General features: G+C 39.5%; 1 protein-coding gene across 8 annotated transcripts in view; it reads right to left on the bottom strand.

Moving 5' to 3' along the window:
- Positions 1 to 19,979, bottom strand: part of LRP6 (LDL receptor related protein 6) — a 299,386-nt gene extending 279,407 nt beyond the window's left edge. For 7 of the 8 annotated variants that reach the window (XM_073315566.1, XM_073315572.1, XM_073315600.1 and 4 more), the window contains exons 1-2: positions 19,627 to 19,979; positions 7,221 to 7,614 (exon numbers count right to left, since the gene is read on the bottom strand). In XM_073315566.1, coding sequence (XP_073171667.1) covers positions 7,221 to 7,614; positions 19,627 to 19,681 — 449 coding nt within the window. In that variant the 5' untranslated portion in view covers positions 19,682 to 19,979. The remainder of the gene's footprint in view (positions 1 to 7,220; positions 7,615 to 19,626) is intronic. The other variant, XM_073315606.1, reaches the window with a different exon arrangement.
- Positions 19,980 to 20,776: the final 797 nt, after the last annotated feature.

The raw sequence follows: 20,776 nt of genomic DNA, 5'->3' as shown, positions 1-20,776 counted from the left end.
CAGAGGCAACACAAAACCAACAAGCATGTAGCCTGTGCTACAGTGGCAACACACCACCTTCTGAAATACTGAACTTCCACAAGTCAAGAAAACAGAAGCACTTCTACCAGGCCATACTCAGGTTTCTGGGACTTGTGGTCCTAAGATGCCCAGCAGATTTGCCTAACTAGAGAGCCACAGACCGCTGCACACCCAATGAGAGAGAGAGAGAGACACACACACACATATGAAGCTGCTGTCTGTGATGGTGTTGGCAGCAGAAGGGGGTGCCAGAAATTGCCCTGCCTTCAGCAATTGGGGAGAGGGGGATGGTAGAGAGTGGGGGGAGGAGTAATGGGGGTCAGGGACGGGTACAACAGATATGGGACTCAGAGGGGGGCTTCAGACATCCTCCAGCCTCTTCATTCAGAGCTGCTGTTCCCTTTACCCTCAATCCAGTTACTCATTTGCACATTGGAGCCTAACTTTACACTCCTATTGTAGAAAACCTTGGCTTCTGCGTGTATAAAAAAGTTCAGTTTGTTATTGTATTGAAAGTCTAAATAACTTCATTGTTAACATTAAAACAATTTGTTTTCAAGTTTCAAAAATGCCACTCAGAAAAAAAAAGTTTTTAATAAAAATAATTTTAACCCCGATGAAGCAAATGTTTATATACACGCTTAACTTTAAGGACACAGGCTATGAGACTAGTCATGCAAATAAAGTTACATACATGCATAAGGGCTTGTCTACACGTGGAGTTATTTCTGAATAAACTCCATGTGTGGACATTCTTATTCCAGATGAAGGCCACCTTTTTTCCAAATTAATTTACTCCACCCCTTTGGAAGTGGATTAATCTAAATCAGAAAAAGATTCTCTTATTCCACTTTATTTGACTTGTACCTTCTTGCAATAGTCACTTTGTCCTTGTCGCTGAGGTGACAGATCTTGTAAACGTACAAGTATGCCTAGTCTTCACTAGAAAAATTAATCCAGCTAAAGCTATTACAAGGTTTAGAAAACACTTTGCTCATGCATACCAAAAATTACTACTTCAGTTAAAGTGTTTAGTTCTAACTTCTTGAGCAAGCACTACATTGAAAAATTATGTATTTTATTACGTAGTCCTGTTGTAGCTGTGTTGGTCCCAGAATATTTGAGAGACAAGATGGGTGAGGTACTATCTTTTATTGGATCAACTTCTGTTGACGTAAAAGAAACTTTTCAGTTTACACAGAGCTCTTCTTCAGGTTTGACTTCTGTACTCTGTCTATTGGTATATTACTACATTTATGTAGCCCTTTTCTCCCCAGGGGAATGACTCCAATAACCAAATCAATAAGATATAAATAATGGATTTAAAACACTTGGTTTTTAAATAAATCACTGATTTAAATCAGATTAAGGCTTTATAAAACTAATTTAAAATGTGCTATTGCAATTTTAAATTAAAACATAAATGCTGAGTTTTGTGTGTCGATGCCCCTATTGGTAATATATCTTATATGAAATTTACTGCACTGCTAAAAACAAAAACACAAACATTTTAACATTTAAGATCCTAATCTTGCAAACATTAATTCGTAGAGAAACCCTTAAAGTTATTCTGAATATGGGAGAGTATAAATTTAAAGCAGAATAGGTATTCTGGAATAACACTAATATAAACCAGGCATACATGTTCATTGGCAAGTTCTATCACCTCAGTGACAGAACCAAAATGACTGTTATAAACAAGATACAATACAAAAAAAAAAGTCCAGAATGTATTACCAATGGGTAGCTGGCCACTTAACAAAATGACACAATCCCAAGGAAACTAGTAAAAATCATAGTCTATACTAGCTTTTATGGCATGTGATCTATACCATATGTAGAGAGTAACACTGTAGTCAGACATAATTTGGGTCAATAAAAAGGAACACGTTATAACTGGAGAAGTATCATCTGCAAATTGGAGCATGAGAAAAATCACTCCCTTTCTCCAGAGGAGGTTTAAACTTAAGAGCTTCCCCCAACACATTATAGCTAGAAATCAACCTACATTGTCATGAAAAACAGTATATTATTCTTTGTACTCTAATGTCACCCATTAATTGAAAAGCCTTTATAATGTGAACTGATTAGAGTTTTACTTGAGAGTTTATTCACTAGCAATTATTTTAACTCTAGAGTTATTTGAATTAAAAAACTACCACTGAAATGTAAGACATTAGTCAGAGCTTCCAGCGGACACTTAAAGTTCCCTTTCACCTCACAGTATACCTAGAAGTGAGAAAAGCTAGCTGGTCTTGGCAGCACTTTTCTTGAGACTATATGCAGTGTTGATTTTGTGTGTTACAGAAACTAAACTAAACAACTTTGTTTACACTGAAACATTTTCACACATCATCATCAGCTGCACATTATCATCTGCAGCACCGCTATTAAGAACAGTTTAAGTTTTAATGCAGGTCAGACAAAACACGCAGTTACAGAAATGGCGATTGGGACTTGGTCAGAGATAATCTTCTGAAACAATATTGAAAACTCCCACTGATTTCAAATGACTATAACATCCATTTCCCCTCCCTTTGAACCACACATACACAGGAGTTTATTCCACTGCCAGAAGGATGAACAGTAACTGTGTCAAATAATAAATTGCAGCATGTGAAATGAAAACCTTAAGCCATGCCCCAATGTTTACACAATTGGCTAGCAAGATCGCTACACATTTTAAGTTATGCTGGCTTTCTTTAAGTAAAAATGCCAAGTTAAAAAAAAATTCATCCCCATGTATAAACTACCAATAAAATACCATAAAATTAGGAGGTTTGGCAGTGACAGTGGCAGTTACCCCATCCATTTATTTTCCCACCATCTCCACCACTGCGGTGACACTCCCTACAAGAGCATGCCATTCCCCAGATTGGTCAACACAGCTTTGGGGAGAACAATGGCTGACGACAATACAAAGAGTGTCATGCAAAAGTTCTTACTGGCCTGAAAAACTAGGGCAACTGGGGGTAGGGGAGATTTGTTTTGAGAACTGTGGTTAAAAAAAATCAAGAATCCTATTACAATTTAACTTCTATTAAATGGGCCACTGCCAAGAAGTCATGATGCAACAGCTAAATGAAATTAAATTGCTTTAACTGCACACATTTAATTTAGTCCTTTTGTTTTTTAATATAGCAAATGTATAAACACCTTTCACTACCTAATTCAGCTTGACCAGAAAGCCAGAATGGTTCACAACACTGCCAGAGAAAATTTTTAAAAAAGGTTTTGAAACAAACTCAGCTAAAAATCAGAAACTTATTATATGTGCCGATTTATATTAGATGGATTTATTAATGTTACGAAAATGGTCATTATGCATTAAACTGATTTTTTTCATTAAGCCCTGTGTAATTGCCAAGATATTTTTCTTTTTAAATTGAAAATATTTACAGATTATTTAATTTGGAGTAACAAACAACTGTGTGTAAAAAAAGAGAGACAGGCTGAAATTCCAAAGAGAAGAGACAGTTTTGTTTTTCAAGTTCTAGATTTTACTATTAGGCTGCTGTTCTTAGTCCTCTTTGCTGCTGGTTCCACACACCAGCTGATGGGCACTAATATAAAACTCCCAGACAGCACACTGGTACTTCTATCTATGCAGTAATAAATTAACAAATGCAGGGTGGATAAAAATCAATGTTTTAAATAAAAAAAATCCAATTTTTTTTAAAAATCAGATTTTTTGATAAAATACTTTTTGACAAAGAAACCTATCTAAAGATAGTTTTAATTAAGATCACTATAGCTGAAAGATATCTCATCATGGAATAGGGATTATAAATTCTAATTTATAGTATGAGACAATATATTCATGTAATGTTTAAGAAAAGCTTTGTAAACAAGTTCCAACAGTTCATGGATTAGTGACCCAATCTTCGGGGGTTTCAAAGGCTTCTGTATAGATTATTTAGGTTAATCTTTCTATCGTCCCTTGGCCCACGCCGCTTCCCACAGCCCCCATTGGCCTGGAGTGGCGAACTGCGTCCAGTGGGAGCTGCAATCAGCCAAACCTGCGGATGTGGCAGGTATTATAGGTTTGCTGTTGAAGAAAAAAATCCAGAATACTTAACGGTGTTGTTTTAGTTAAATAAAACAATTTAAATGTCTGTTTGGTAATGTTCTCCTCCTAATACAGCATGGCAAGAAAATCCTTCAAATACTAATGATTAACCTGTTGAATTGGAGATAGTTCACCTCCCAATAACTTCATAAATATCTGCTTCAATTACCTTTGGTAAACGAAATAACCAAACATTCATTTTCTGATATAGCTTTAAAACTAATCTGAAAAGTTTTAAAAATAAATCACTGTTCAAAAATGCATAGTGTGTATCTTCTAAAAATGAAACCTACATCTGACTAGTGAAGAATACGTATTAAGGTTACAACAATCAACAAGAATGCACTTTTATGAAGAAAACCATGATTAAATCGAGTCTTCCTGACTAGTGATTTAAATCAAATTTGATTTAAATCAAATCCACCCTGAATAAATGCTACTGAAACAGAAAAAAGATAGTTTTCATACTTTCTGTATTCCTATCCCTGTGCTGATGCCACTCATCCTTAATGCTCAAGAGAAAGTTTTGACATATGATCAGCTTGCAAAAATGGCATCTCTCTTCAATGGATTTTAAGCAGACAAAACTGCATTCCAAATTTGATTAAAAAGTGAAAGAATAAAATTACTGCTAACGTTTTTCTGATTTTTAGACTGATCAATCTCTTCAAAATATTAAATAAACCACCAGGAAACATGTCCTTTATTTCACAACTTACACTAGTAACTAAGTTGTATCAATAAATCTCATCAGGGACAGTTTTATTGGAGAGTTAGAAGAGAGAATATTCCTTTATATTTAAAGCTCAATCTTTGAAAGGGTTCTTGTCTTGAACTTCTACTGACAAGAACTGTAGTAAGATTTGGAAATGTTTTCTTGCCTTTCAATTACATGAAGATTTAAATTAAAAATTGAAAGATTGTGATCAGAGAATAAACTATTAATTAGGAATCTGACTTTCGGAAAGATTATGGAAAGCGTTTTTGCTCATCTATAGTGGATTGTCCTGTTATTGCTTATTTTTGGTCAAATGAACTCCCCCAAAAGTGTATGCTACTGCATTAGATTTATCTTTGGCTCCTTCAATTTTTTTTCTTTTTCAGCTCTACTCTCAGGTAAACCTTGTGAGAAAGTACAATAATCTACATACTCATCCAATTCTAGCCACCGAAAATGTTATTGTGCATACTTGGAAATTAAGTACTCCTCTTGCAAAGCCCAAGTGGCTTGCTAAAGTTTGGTTTCTATTAGTTATGGACAAAATTTCTCTTCTGTTACAAAACAAACTGCTAAACTTGATTGCCGCACGGACACTATCTTTGGCTAGGTCAACAGAAACCACACTAACCTTGACAAGCCAAAAAAGCTTCCTAATTCTGTTTTTATACAAATTTCATTCCTGATGTTCTGCATATGAATTATAACTATTTTTATAAAGAAAACACTAGTGTGATGATGTAGTGCAACCAACTGCTGGCAAACCTATCCCAAACATATTTGCCTTATTTTTCCCCTTCTCTTTTTTGGGTGGGCTTTATATTTTCATTTGCTTCCTTCAGTATTTTTATTGTTTTAGGGTTGTATGTAACTGATGTATTAAGTTTACTGTTTCAGTGTCAGAGTTTAAAAACTTTCAAAGCAATTGGTGGGCAGGGAGGAGAACTCCATCTCCTTTTTGCTGGTTACGGTTGCATCCATTTATTTCTAAACCTGTTGATATATGCGTGTGTGGACTGTGGAGGAAGTACTTTTATTCTTATTATATCTTGTCCATAAGCCTCTCAAAATTATATGGGGAAAACTTGAAAAACATTGTATTACAATTTATCTATAAAAGTTTAATAATTGAATATGACAGCACATTTTACTATATAGACTCCTGTACTTGAAAACCAAACTATGCCTTCAAATAAATTAAAAATGAGATTGCCTCTCTTTAAATTGTAATATGGCTATAAGGACAAATTCAGAACTAGCAACCAAAGCATCCAACAGTCTACCTAACAATACCCCCAGATATCTGAAACTGAGAAAGGTGTTGGCAGAGACCCTTTCATAAAAGCACCCTCTGTCGGTCTTCTTAATATTGCAGATACAGGTGAACTTTCTTGCTCAGATAAAAACACACTCTTCTTTTATTTGTAAGCTACTCTACATAATAGACCCTATTCAAATTTTTAAGAAAAAGAATGTTGGGTTAAGTGGGCCACTAGGTTATTGCACCAGCCTTTCATTTCTGGAGACCATCAGGTTTTAGAAAGAACATCACAAGCAACCATGCATTTCGTGGTCGCATCCTAAATTTCAGTGGGCATTCATCTACATCACAAAAACTACCATTGAATTTAGCATGCTTGATGGCCACCGTTTAGGGAGAGGCCCCTGAAGGGAATTAACAGAGAGTACTGCAAGTCATGACTAAGGTCCACTACCAGACCTTGAAATGGCAGTTGAAGAAGAAGAAAGCTTGTACTATGCCTAGCCTGAGCCAGTTCTACTGTATCATTGTTTTTATTACAACAGAATTTCCCAACAGCACTGGGGTCAGATGTTTGCAATAAATGTATTTTCTAATTGACTACTGAAACCTCTCTCTCAACATCATCATTATGTTTTTTCTTACTTATTACGATGTTAACACTATATTGTACCAAATGCTGAGCAGAGACAAAAAAAAGTTATTCAGATCACAGCAGCAATACAGTATATTACAGCTCCATAGGCAGGTGTTGGCTTTACAGACAGACTCCATCTGTTTTCACGTTAATCAGAACCGAACGAATTATCATCCTCTGCATTGCTACTAGAACAAGAATAGTTTCTTCTCACATTGTTTGCTTGCGCATCTAATGTTTTTAAACAGAGACAGTTTGTTGTTCAGACAGCAAGCCATCTCACACATACACAAAAATCATCATCAATATTGCTGATTATTATTTTCACATCTCACAGCAAGTGCAAGAAAAACAAGACCACCATCTGGTATGCAAACTGGCTTAGGACAGTACCATATTTAAAGGTCACAGCATAACTGAGAATATTCAGATCTCTTTAAGCATGGTGAATTTCAATAACTAATGACCAAAACATGCCAAAGATTTTAAAAAAAAACAAAACCCAAAGACTTACCCTCTTGCAGGATCTAAGGCTATTGCTCTGGGCTGATCCAATTCTTGCCAAAATAAAACTTTTCTCAAAGATCCGTCTAAATTGGAAACTTCAATCCGATTTGTTTCAGAATCTGTCCAGTATAGTTTCTCTCCCAGCCAATCGCATGCCAGCCCGTCAGGTGACAAAAGCCCAGAAATGACCACATTCTGTATACTCCCAGTTTTGTTAAATTCTGTTCGTTTAATGGCTTCTTCGCTTACATCACTCCAGTATATCAACCCGCGGACAAACACAAAGTCCACTGCGGCTGCATCTTCCAAACCACCCACTACAACTGTAGCATTCTCTTTCCCATTTTCAGCATCCACCAATCGCAGATCACGTCGGTTTGCATACAGCAGCAGCGGGGCAGCTTTAGGTGGGGGGGAAAAATGACACACATTAATGTAAGTCAGGCTATTACAATTTAAGGCAGTAGTAGTTTCACAGACATGGTATAAAAGGGCTAATTCAATGACTCCAGAAAAGGCAGCCTTTGGAAGTTAACTAGATAACCTGAAGTCACAGTTTCAAATCTCAGCAAGATCCTCTCAGCTCTTTCAAAGGAGATAAATTACTAACATACCGCTCACTATCCTACGGTGTGTGTAGTTCAGATAAGATGGTCCAAAAAAAAAAAAAAAAAAAAAAACCACACACCAGGTCTCAATACATTCATTGAAGAACACATGGACCCTTTTTCCTAGGAGAGCAGTGTTCAAACAGTATCTGAAGGGGAAACTGAGGCCATTGTGTGCTGTGCACCATTTGCTCACCTGCTGCTGCCCTGCAATCTAAAGTCGGCTCCTTTTTAACAGTGTTGCACATACACACTCTGAAGCAACTTGGAATGAAAGACATTATATAAAATGTTAATTAGTACTAAAGCGAGGGGAAAAAGCAGGGCTACAAAGACTGCATGAAGTCTTCCTTCAAACTGAGGCCCACCATGCCGTGTTTACTTATCCGATCAAATGTCTTTTTTTTACATGCCTAGTTTGCCTACCACATACTTGTTTCTGCACAGTCAGTATAACTTTCATATGTAACCCACAAATAAAACTACTGAAAGGTACAACCATGAAAAGAGATATTTTAAAAGTAACATATCTATTTAATTATACTCAACCACCAGTAGTATCACATGGCATCATGAACATTCCAGCATCATTTGCACGGCAATGGAAGTTAGTAAGAACAAGTTTTTAAAACAGAGAAACACCACAAACGAAATCTCCTTTTAAACTGTTATCACAAAATGGAACTAGCCTTCTCTATGATTGCCAAGGTACTATTGTGATGAGGGCACATAAAATACCTAGCTAGACACGGAGGTTGGCCCTCTAAACATATTCATGTACATGCCATTATATCATTGCTATCAACTTAACAAAAAACTGTAGACTTACCTATAGCTGTCAGTTCTCTCTACAAGCTAAAGTAACCTGTTAGGTCACCAGAGAGAGGCCTGCATTAATGGAATCAAAAACTGCACATGGTTTGATGACGGCCATTGTTTCTGTATAGGTCTGAAGAGTCTTACAAAGATAGCACATTTGTTTCCAGAAAATAGACAGTTCTTATATAAAAGGCTTACACTGAGACTAGAAATCCAAGTGCCTGTTAAATCAATTTACACTTTAAAATGTCGCCTCAGAAGTTCAGCTTTCTCAAGACTATTCATTGCATATGTTCCATACCATGTCCTTCAGAAACTCACATGGGGAGCGGGGGCGGGAGGGGACAGAATAGAAAATAAATTTTTGTTCTGTGTCATTCTGTGTCAGGAACCGTATGTAAAAGTGTTCCAATTTTTTTAAATAAAAAAAATTTGAACTTTGTTTTTAAAATTTTGTTTAGGTTCATTTTATAAACACTGCATAAAAATTCCCCTCACATCCAATCATTTAAGTCTCTACATAACATTGAGTGTTTTTTTCTAACAAAGTCAGATTTCAAACTTAACATCTTTATCTACCCACATTATTGATTTACAGCAAAACATTTAGTGCAGGCATAGTACTTCTATGGGAGTTGAGGAGGCATTTTTACAGAATCAGAGGGGAACCCCATTTTAAGTTACAAATTTGTTACTTTATCTTTCTACCTTCCTTTCTCTCCCCTGCAAAAAAAAAAAAAAAAAACTAAAAAATTAATTTTAAATGATTTAAAAGATAGTTTCCAAAACTTTAGGTCTCAAGTTGCTTAGACAGGTCACAAGCAGTCACATACCAAAAAAAGGCACATTTTCCAAAAAAGTTATTCAGCACTCCGAAAATGATAAATGGGAATGAGCAAAATAACTGCGTGTTCCTGTAAGGTTACCATGTAAACTGGGAAGTTTAGCTAGTGGTACAGTGCAGTATAGAAGTGTGTATAGCAGACTGACAGAACCGTTTCTAATAAGATAGTATGCACCGTGTTTGAATAAGGCAAATCCAGGCACAAACAAGTACAAGCTCCATTATTATGTACAACACGGAGGGAGAGTACCCAGGCACACAGCATGCACTGAACTGGAACACCAGGCATGCCAAGGGTAATCACGAAGGCACTGCTGAGTCTAACACAACTGCATTGCATAGTTTTTCATTCTTTGTGGGAGCTCAGTTCTGGCGGAGGAATGATTCCGAAAGATGTCCTTTTTGCAAAGTGAATTCGAATTACACTTCAGAATGAAATTTGACTACAAGCATGACACACAGTTTTACACAGACTGATTCAAAACCACAACTTGTAGTGCATTCTGCAGGGCTGGCTGCTGAGAGTATTAATCCTTCCAAGTTGTTGAAACATTTAGAAACCAGGCATTTAGAAACCAGGCATCCATCAGTGAACAATAAATCTGAGGAATTTTTTTTTCCCCTGAGAAAACCTGAAGCTTTGAGTAAGTCAACAAGACCTGATCACTCAAACTGGCAGCATCAATAGGAAACGCCCTTTATGCATCTTATTGAGTACCCATTTGAATTACACAGCATTGGAGAGAGAAAACTTGTTGCAAAAAAATTCATCTTTCCCTGTGTAACTGACATGGGGTTTTTTTGGTTCTTTTAGGGACATAGGATCTGAGGAAGCGATCACACTGAAAAGCATGCCTTTGTTCAAATAACACTGTTCTGTGCTTTACTGAAGACATGGCAGATGATGTCCAAGTGGAACTCCTTTGAGAACGCAAACATAGCAGTAACTACTTCGCAATTCAACTTGATGAGTCAGCCAGTGTATGTGTGCACGTGCGTGCGTGCATGCATGCTTTGATTATTTGCAAGTTACGTTTCTGATAGTTCTACTGAACACTTGCTCTAGCTAATGTGCAAAAACAAGGTTTGTGATACTACAGCAAATAGTCAGAGATTTCTGCATGTAATGGGCACAGTGTTTTGCAATCTGCCTGCCTGGAGCCATTCGACAATTGGTAAGAATAGTGGTCCGATCACATCAATGCAAATCATTACACCTACCAGCTTATGGCTTCACTGTTTTGTACACAATCTTTTTGCCAGCAAGGAAATAGCTGAAAACCCACACCTAATCCTTCATGAAGCTGTAAAAGCAATGCATTTAATTAAAGGCGCGCCAATGAATTTGTGTTTCTGTACACTGCTCTGTGATGATATGGGTTTCCCCTTACTATTAAGTCCTCTTTCATACTGACATGAAGGGAAAATGGTTACAAGGTTTGAATCATGAACAAACCTGAAAGTTTTCCTCAATTTTTAGCTCTCCCCCTTTGCTGACATTTTCAATGACTTATCCAAGTGCAAAGAAGAAACCAAATGGTTTCCTCTTCTTTCAGATTTTGAAGGAGCTATAAATTCAGAAGTTAGCATGTCCAACCCAGCTGTTCAGCTATTCTCCTAATGACCCCCAGAAGAGAAAGATGTCATTGACTTGACAGCATAGATTGGACCACTTCAAGACAAACTGAGAGGGACAAGACTGCAACTGACTTTTGCTGAGAGAGAAAATACAGAGCTTTCGTAACATCACATTGTTATCCTCACTTCTCTGCAACTCAGCATTCTCTTCAATAGTAATGAAAAAAAGTATCTATCACCCTATAGTCCAAAGTTACTTCATTTCAGTATACTTCCCAGTTAAACTTAGTGCACAGCACCTTTTGTCAGCTCATCCACCACAGTGAATGCTGCGAATTTAAAGGTTGGTCTTCCTTTACTAATGGAATTCATTTACACAGCTTCACAATTCTTAATTTTTGTACAGTTACATAGTTTCTGTGCAACACAGGAGGACCATCTTTGACCACTTGCTGAAGCACACACCAGAGATTGGTATGTAGATTAACAAAAGTCAAAACAAAATGTACATTTTAAATGTACAAGTTTAAAATTAGCTTTCGGTAAATCAAAACTGTAAATAACCAATCCAAAGATTACATTTCAATGCCTCAAAAGCATTAAATTTGCTGTGGCGTTAACTTAGGAAACAGAATTTCTACTTCAAATGAACAGATAGAGGTTTTGGAGGTGGGAAGGGAGGAATCTACTTTAGCAATTATGATTACTAGCAACTTTATTTTTTTAAGTTATTGATCAACTAATGTAATGCAGGTCCAACTGTACTTCCAAGGCACCCATACAAATCAGTTTACACATCAAATGTGACAAATATGTAAAAAGATTAACAGATAAGAAATAATCCTACAAAAACAATTTTATAAAACACATAATTCACATCTGTCTCTTTTCAGATTAAGCACTACAGTTCAAACCCAGTTTTGAGAAGTTTTAAATATTGCATCTATTTATAAGCTTTGCTCTTTTGCATGGTATACGGTATGATTATTAAACCTCAGTGAAGTTGCTGCCTTATAATAACATCACTGATTTTCCACATGGACATCATAAAGTGGATACAAGGCTTCCCAATTAAACCGTGTTCTATTCTGAATGGGTTACTTTCTCCGTTAATCCATTTTTGCACAAGAAGATTCTTGGATTTCCACAATGAATTAAGAATAACTGAGTACAAATTATTTTATTCCTTGATCGATCTATCTATACAGTGAAAGAAAAGAAGCTGAAATTCAGAATAATCCTAAGTTTTTGCTACTTTTTACATGCAGTCAGTTTCCAGAATTTGGCCAACAATGGCCAGGACTACAGCAAATAAATTACACTCCCTCTAAGTATTTTGAATCTTTGACAACTGAGGGCAACTAGGGAAAAAGTTTGTTGCTAGAAAGCAACCAAAGTATAATAAATAAAGATAATAATATGAAGCAAATTCCCCCCCCCCCTTTTTTTTTGGCAGCAGGCAATGAGGAGAAGAGGCTGAAGGGGAAAATTATGTTTCCTTTTATTAATTCACATTTCTATTTGAATAGTGGGAAAAATAGTTTGGCTAAGTGACAGAATTATTATTAGTAGAATTATTCATGTAGTTAGTTAATTAAGACTGTAGATTTCCCTTCTCTCCTCTCTCAGAGATGAATAATTTTCAAATTTGACACACAGTGCTTACACATGGCCCTCAAACAGAATTAAAACGATATTGTCATTTCTGTTACATTGATTTAATTGTAATACAGAGTAATTCTATTTGGGTAATATAATCCCATAACAAAAAAAAAAATCTTTGCAGATGTTGCCATCTTCCATATCCACATATATAAAAGCATTCATTATTAGCACATCAGAAGCCAGTGAATATTCTATCTTTAAAATATAATAAATAATAATCTATGTTAAAACTTTGGGGACTTCTCCCAAAATTAATACAGAAAGTTTAACTAAAAGAATGTTAATAACTAAACTACAGTTTAAATGGGATAATCCCAAATGCATATTATTAATCCAGTGGGGAAAAAAATGGTACAGTATTCACACACTCTCCCCTCAGATTTTTAGGTTTGACTCCATTTCGAAGATGCTTTAGGGTCCTGCCAACTGACTTGAAATGCACAGCCTTATATTTTAAACAGTAGCTAATTAATCACTGTAAAAAGAAAAACAAATTTTAGTAAGTAAAACACACAAGGACATAATGGAAAGGAGAAAACAATTATGACAAGCTAATTTCTAATGCAAATACCATCATTTTAGTCAAACTGAGCTCGGCCCACTTGGAGCAAATAGCTAATCTTCTCACACTGTGAATTCCTTTCCATAAATATTTATAAACTACAGGAGCATTTGGACAGTTAAATTAAGTCTTTATTAGCGTGTTAATTTGCCTGCCAAGTATAAATAGCTTTTTCCTATTTAATTTTTAGGGCAGTCATCACCCAGCATTTATATAATTGTAGATGCAATGTTTTCCCCTCCGAACACCTGGAAAATTGTACTTTTACAGAACTGCCTCTTCATTTATACTGGCGAACGATTATGCAATGCTGGTTAAACTGCTCAATATGTGGAATAGGTTGTGTAAATACTGGTAGTTATTTAAGAGGAGAATGAATGCTCTTTTCACCCAAATCAACTATTAGTAATAACCAGGCAAAGAACAGAGACAATCCCAAAAAGGCTTGTCTACAGTTTGCTCAAAAGAATAATAACCAACCATCACATGCCACCACTGGACAACGCCACACTTGTACAAACACTTGTGTCCTACACACAACAGGCATCCAAAGCGTGCTGCAAGCACAAAGGGCTTGTCTACACTGGCACTTTACAGTGTTGCAACTTTCTTGCTCAGGGGTGTGAAAAAACACACCCCCCCAAGCGCTGCAAGTTTCAGCGCCATAAAGTGGCGGTGTAGACAGCGCCCCAGCACTGGCAGAACTCTCTCCCAGCGCTGGTAGCTATTCCCCTCGTGGAGGTGGCTTTTTTAGAGCACTCTCCCAGCGCTATGCCGTGACTACACAAGCCATGTTAAAGTGCTGCCATGGCAGCACTTTAACACTGCCAGTGAAGACGTGCCCTAAGTCAACGGCTGGGACAAGTGGCTTAGCTGGGCTTTAGATGAACAAGTGTCATCTGCCTGATGTGAACAAGAAGCCACCATCAGTGCAGCAACATTCCTTCATTTCACAGTAAGCACCCTGCATCAGGCATCCATGGGGTAAACATCTGTGGTTACAGGAAATCCCTTACCAGTGTTTTAACTTGCAGCAATAGCTGGATATTAAAGCATGTCCCTGATGTGCTACCTCACATAAACTGCAGATAACTTGCTAAATTCTATGCTACCATCTGTTTCCAAGAGCCATATTCATGGACTCCTTCAAGCTGGCCCAAGGTTGATGAGGGCCCCCTGCTAGAACTATCAGTCTGTTCAGGTGCAGCACCCCTCTGTACATAAAGGTAACAAGGCAGTTTGCCAAATTGGGAGAGGTCCTGCACAAGGCCAGGGATAACAGCTGCATTTCTGGTGCCAATCCAAAATCCTCTCTCCCACGTATGAGAAACTGGACTCTCTTGGAGAACAACCCACCAGCAAGCCAACTCACATAATTAACATTTGCCAGGAAGCTAATGAGGATGAATATGCCAGGGACAAAGAGGACAGTGTTGAAGTCTAAAGACTGGCTGCCAGAGAAAACGGATGGTGACAGAACAGGAGATGAGTGTCTGACTGTGTCTCTCTCTCATATGCGCACGCAGTGTACTATACACTACTTGACTTCAAATGAAGAAGTAAATATAGCGATGAGTGCACTGAGGTGGATTGCTTCAAGCAGGCACATATGGGATGCAATATTACCAGAAGGGTAGAAATACGTGTCAGAAAGGGTGGAAATTCTCTGATTCCCAGAAGTATGTGAGTAAGAACTCGAGCAGAGGAACATTCCTGAGCTGCTATCCTCTAGCTGAAAAATTTGCACAACTGCAACAAAACCCCCAGCCCAACCTGCTGTCCCTGCAGTCAGATTGTCACTTCCAGCTAAAACTTAACAAGAGAAGAACAAAGATCCCTTACTGGAAGGTAACGGAGGAGGGAAACCTGAAAATTATTAATATCACTCTGAACAATATTTCTGTAAGCTATTATGATTACATTAAGTTCTTCAGTTGAATAGTTTTACAGTACACAGGTGGATACAAGTACTGCATCACCTTCATAAACCACTGACAAAGTAAATTACAACAACAGGAGTACTTGTGGCACCTTAGAGGCTAACAAATGTATTAGAGCATTAATATTAAATAAATAATAATAATAAATATTTATTTATTAATGTTCTAATAAATTTGTTAGTCTCTAAGGTGCCACAAGTACTCCTGTTCTTTTTGCGGCTACAGACTAACATGGCTGCTACTCTGAAACCTGTAAATTACAACTGTATCCAAAAAGAAAAAAATACCAGCGAACTTCATCATATTTGAACACACTTTGCCATAATGCTACTTTATATTTTGCTCCCAGCCACAGGTGCTATAATCACCTTCCTAATACTTTATTTAAAAAAAAACTTTCAGTGATGATTTAATGAGGATGAGGGATACAACTGTGGAAATTACTGTATTAATGATGGCATTTACCAAACCTTAGATCATGCTGGTTTCAGAAAGCTCTCAGCTGAAATATGGCAATGACAAAGGCAAACCAAATGAAAAATATGGCATGCACAATGCCAGACTGATCTCTAAGGAATGATACAAAGCCAATTAAAAATGGGCTATCTTTTATACATACAGGGATTAAGGGACAGGGGGAATGTATTGTGGTAAATTGGAGGAGGATCCTCAAAGGTCTAATCTCCAACACTGGCGCTCCAGGTCTCAAGAAACCCTTTATCTGAAGACTTGAAGCTCCCATTGGAACTCCTCAATGCTGCTATAAGACCCCAACTAGTTGTTTCAGAATAGAACAGGATACAGTATACCTCTTCCTCCTCTCTGCTCCCAGCATGCTGTTTGAGCAGCACCTTTAGTCTCTACTAGCCCAAGGAGCCTGGAACCTGCTAGCCTTTCTAAATTAAAAACAAGAGAGTCTTTACACAATGGTACCACTGGACAATTTTTTTTTTTTTTTTTTTTAAAAACACAAGTTTTTTGAGCACATTAGGAGTTTGTCAAAATATCAATTACCCAACAGGCATTTCCATTCCTTCAAGGACTGATTCTAAATACAGGACAGCGGCAGGTCTGTCCAACACAATGTCATGATAAATTTGCACAAATATAATTTATAAGCTTCCTAGTCAATCAATTCTTGATGCACTCCTGAACTCTCTTACTGATCAGTGAAAATTAGGAAGTTTTCCCCCAGAAGGGAAGAAGAGGTAAGCCATCAGTTCCCGCAGAATCTAACCTGTTCTTTTGTAAAAGAGAAGTTAAGTTTCTAGCACCTATGACTGAGGTAACTTTGCAAATGTAAACCTGTGTGGTGTCATTTTCCTTCGTTAACAGAGAGGCCTATTGCCCACCACTTTGCTCCCAAGCAGCAGCGGAACCTCTAAAAGATTCTGACCAGTTTCACTGCTACTATTAAAAATACTATGGGTAACTGTGAAGCTGACATGAATCAGCTCAACCTCACTCCTCTATGCCCTGGGGAAAACTCCAAGCAGCAGCAACAGCGGGCACTGCTGATGTTCAGAAAAGAGGAAGCTGCAATCCCAAAAATAAAACCCAAAGCTGGAGGAGGCATACATTAGCAGTGACTGCACCAGCAGTCAGGAGGTTCTGGGACAGTGGTCTGCTCTCCCCCACACCCTTCCAGCACCAGAATAGGTCAGAGGCCAACATGAAAGATGGGAGTCTTTTAGTAGGATCCAGGGACATCTCCCCTTTATGAACACCAGCATTCTCCCCCCCAGCCGGTAGTGGGACCAAGGTTTCACCACTGGAGAGGCCCCACATATTACGTATCAACCTCTGGCTAGTAGGTGCCTAGTATACTTTTCCCATGATCATGAGGGTATAATTTGCTAATTAACTGGATCTTGCATTTAAATGTTACTGGTGTTAATCCAGCCAAGACTGGTAAACAAATGATCAAAAATTCCTACTGTCACCTGGCTAATCTTTGTGATACGTCAGTGGTTTCTTTGCAGTTTATCATGGTCAAATATCCAAATCAAAGATTAGCATCAAAATGTGGCATTCCTAAGTAATACTCCTAGAAGACAGAATGCTGCAAAATAAGAATGAACTTCAGTTCCATTCCTGTGTATAAAGGAGGGGCTTCAGTCTCCAGCACTGTCAGCTTGGCAGATTTCACAGCACCCAATTCGCAAACCAAGAAGTAAACATATGCACAAAAAACTTCACCCTTACTCATGTAAAAACGTAGTTTTACTTCGGACAATATTCTATGTGGGCACAGCTTACCTTTGCCTCATTAAAGGGCTGCTGACGCCTCCTGGAAATTGAACACATTCTGTTCAGAACCAATTCTGCTTGCATATCATGTACCTTCTTTATTATGAAAGACATATGCATAAAAATACTATCTTTGTTTCTTCCAAGTTCAGCTGCTCCTGCTGCTTTTCCCAACCTGAAGTAACAATTAACTGCGGTGGAAATTATTGTAATGTCACAGATAGAAGATTATGATTTCAGGTGGGGGAAACAAACAGCAGGAGCAGATGAACTCTAAAGAAACAAAGATGCTGTTTTGATGCAAATATACTCAGCAAAAGATAGAGGGAAGAGAGAAAAAAGGACAATCCAGAATGGTTTATAAACTGAATGTCTTTCAAAGTTTCCTACAAAGCATCAGCGGGTCTGTGAAGACTTGCAAAAAATATATAACTAAGAGCTGATTGATTTGGAAAAATGACAGTCATGGTGCCAATATCCCACTGACTTGTATACTCTTGCTCAAAATGCAACTTAAGGAAAAAAAAACAGAAGAATATCTGGTTAAAGGCAACAATTAGTGCTAGATGAATTTTTATTAAGGAAATGTATGGTTATTAAATAATAAAGTGTACTGCTCAAAATACATTATTTTTTCTCCTTGCCTGAGATCCAGTTACTTAAAATTGAACTTTACAGCCACAAGTGGAGTATGAAATGTTATGTAGCCCATTTAAATAAGTAGTATACTTAAATTTCTCCAACAGGATGCAATATGGCAAACAGATGCATGGGGGGGGGGGAGAGAGCTTTCCTCTTCCAGAGCAGTGAGCAACTGACTGACTATCAAGCTCTTCCTCCAACCCAAGTCCCCTTCCCCCAAGCTCCCATCAAAACAAATTAATGGTTGAAAGCCAATTTTTAAATCAGAATGTGATTACTTTTTTCTGATATATCAAAGAATCCCTTCCCTCATTAACTTTGGAAAAGGACAGTGATGTGATGGATATAAACACAGGTCTCTTCCCCCCCCAAAAAAGGATTTTAAACAAGTAGAATCGGTTACTGTAATCAAATTTACAGCATACAAAACCTTCAGTTATCTTTCTGTTCTCTGCAATACAGGAAATTGAGGGGAGGGAGAAATTAAATTTTGTATTATATTGTATTTAAAACAGTGAATGCCATTTGGCAGTTCATTTCGAATCCCTGATTTGAAAAATATATCAATATTCATTCCATATGTATTAGCCAAGTCTATCAACATCCTTTACAATCAGCCCTCTAAAACACAAACTTTTCTCAAGTCCCAGAATGAACCCAATACAGATCAGAAGAGTGTTATTCTTCTTGTCAAAAGAATGAGGAGTCTGGTGGCACCTTAAAAACTAAACTGATTTATTTGGGCATAAACTTTTGTGGGTAAAAAGAAACCCCACTTCTTCAAATGCATGGATTCTTCTTGCCAACTGTGCATTTATTCCGGTGCATATAAAATCCAATGAAACGCTAGATTATTACATACACTTTTTTTCAGTAAAGTGTACAGGACTTCAATTATCTCTAAGCATTTCCCCTAGTGGATAGGCCCAGGGGGCGACCAAAACAAAAAAACAACAAACCAACACACCCACCCACCGCGATGTTTTAATGCTTTGCTCTTTGAAACGCTGCCCAGAAGCTCCTCACCCCCCTGCCTAACCCATCCTGGATTACGTGCAAGGAGAATTGCAAACCCTGAGCTTTTTTTTTTTTTTTTTTAAAGTTTGCAAAAACAAATATATACACATATATTTTTTTAAGACGACTCCTGAGCACGCAGGATGAACAGAAATAACTCCAGCCACCCCCACACAAACATCACGAAGCCCAGAGAATATTCGCCACCAGGTGATTTTCTCTGAAAGCGACTCGGGGGTTGCGGGGGGGGGGGGGGGCCCGCACAAGCCCGTGCCCTGCCTCCCAGCCGCCCCGGCCAGCGCAGGGCTTGCCCGCGGCGCTGCGGGAAGGTCGCTGGGGGAGGAAGGCTGGCCCCATGGCACTGCACAGAGCGGGGCTGCCCCTTCTCCTGGGCCCCTCTCCCCCTCCCCGGCGGCCAGGCCTGGCCTCCCCCCCGGCCGCGCGCGCGGAACGTGGCCACGGGCAGCGACCCCCGCCCGCCCGCTCACCTCGCAGCAGGGCGCAGAAACTGCAGAGAAGCAGGCTCCGCAGCGCGGGCCCCATCTTCCCTCTCTGCTCGCTCGCTCGCTCACCGGCGGCGGGGTGGCGGCGGCGGCGGCGCTGCCGGCGGGGGAGAGCAGCAGCAGCACCTCTGCTGCCAGTTCATACTTCCAGGCGGGGGGGAGCAGCTGCAGATCCCCCCCCCACCCCCCGCTGCCTGGCTCTAGCAGGCGGCTGGTCCCTTTGCACCGGCCGCGCAAACGCGCCCGTCCATGCTGCTGCCGCCGCCTGTGTGCAAAGGCGGCCGCAATTCCCCCATCCAACCCCTCGGCCAGCCTCAGCCGCCGCCGCCTCCCGTGCACAGCGGCGCAGGGATACACGCCCCCCCTTCCCCGGCTCAGGAGCCGCCGCCGCCGCCGCCGCCTCCCCCGGACAGCGCCCCACGCCCCAATGCAGCGCCCTCCTCCGGTGCCAGCGCTCGCACAAAGCCCGCCGCGCGCCGCCCCCCGACAGAGGCAGGCGGGGCGAGCCCGAGCCGAGCCGGGCGGCGCTTTGCCCAGGCACCGTGCCCGGGGAGGGACGCTCCAGCAGCCCCTATCGCATTCCGATGGGACTATTTTCCTTTCCCTCCTCCCTCTTTTTTGGGGAGTGGGGGTGCGAGGCGGTTGTCGATTCAACACTGGACCTGGGAGGGCCGGACCTACTTTCAGCCACAGAGCAAGAGCGAAGAGCAGGAGCACAAAGGAAACTCACAGCTGCTGCTCCTGCTTCAGGTGAAGGCAGCCCTGGCTCCGGCAGGCTACGTGCTAGCAGCCCGGGAGAAGCTGCGGGAGACAAGCAGAAGGGCCCGTGCCTCTTTCCTTTTTAATTCCCTTTGTCTAACCACTGCAGCAAGGCATTAACCACACACTGCGAATGGATCAGTACTAATGGCCCTTGAACCAGCTGGATATGCAGGGATCTCCACGATAAACTTCTGGGACCAACCCTGCACTCCTTACACAGCAAAACTTCCACTGACTTCAGAGAGAGTTTTGCCTAAAGACTGCAGCGTCCTTCAAAAAAATCCTTTCAATCCCACATCAGCCAACCCCCAAAATAAAATTTCTGCCAGTCACGCAACTGGGTGGAATAATATTGACATTTAAATATTTATCA

Source organism: Lepidochelys kempii, chromosome 1 (genome assembly GCF_965140265.1).
Source record: "Lepidochelys kempii isolate rLepKem1 chromosome 1, rLepKem1.hap2, whole genome shotgun sequence".
Lineage (NCBI taxonomy): Eukaryota > Metazoa > Chordata > Testudines > Cheloniidae > Lepidochelys > Lepidochelys kempii.
The sequence above is the reverse complement of the archived record's forward strand: the minus strand, read 5'-3'. Positions and strand labels throughout refer to the sequence as shown.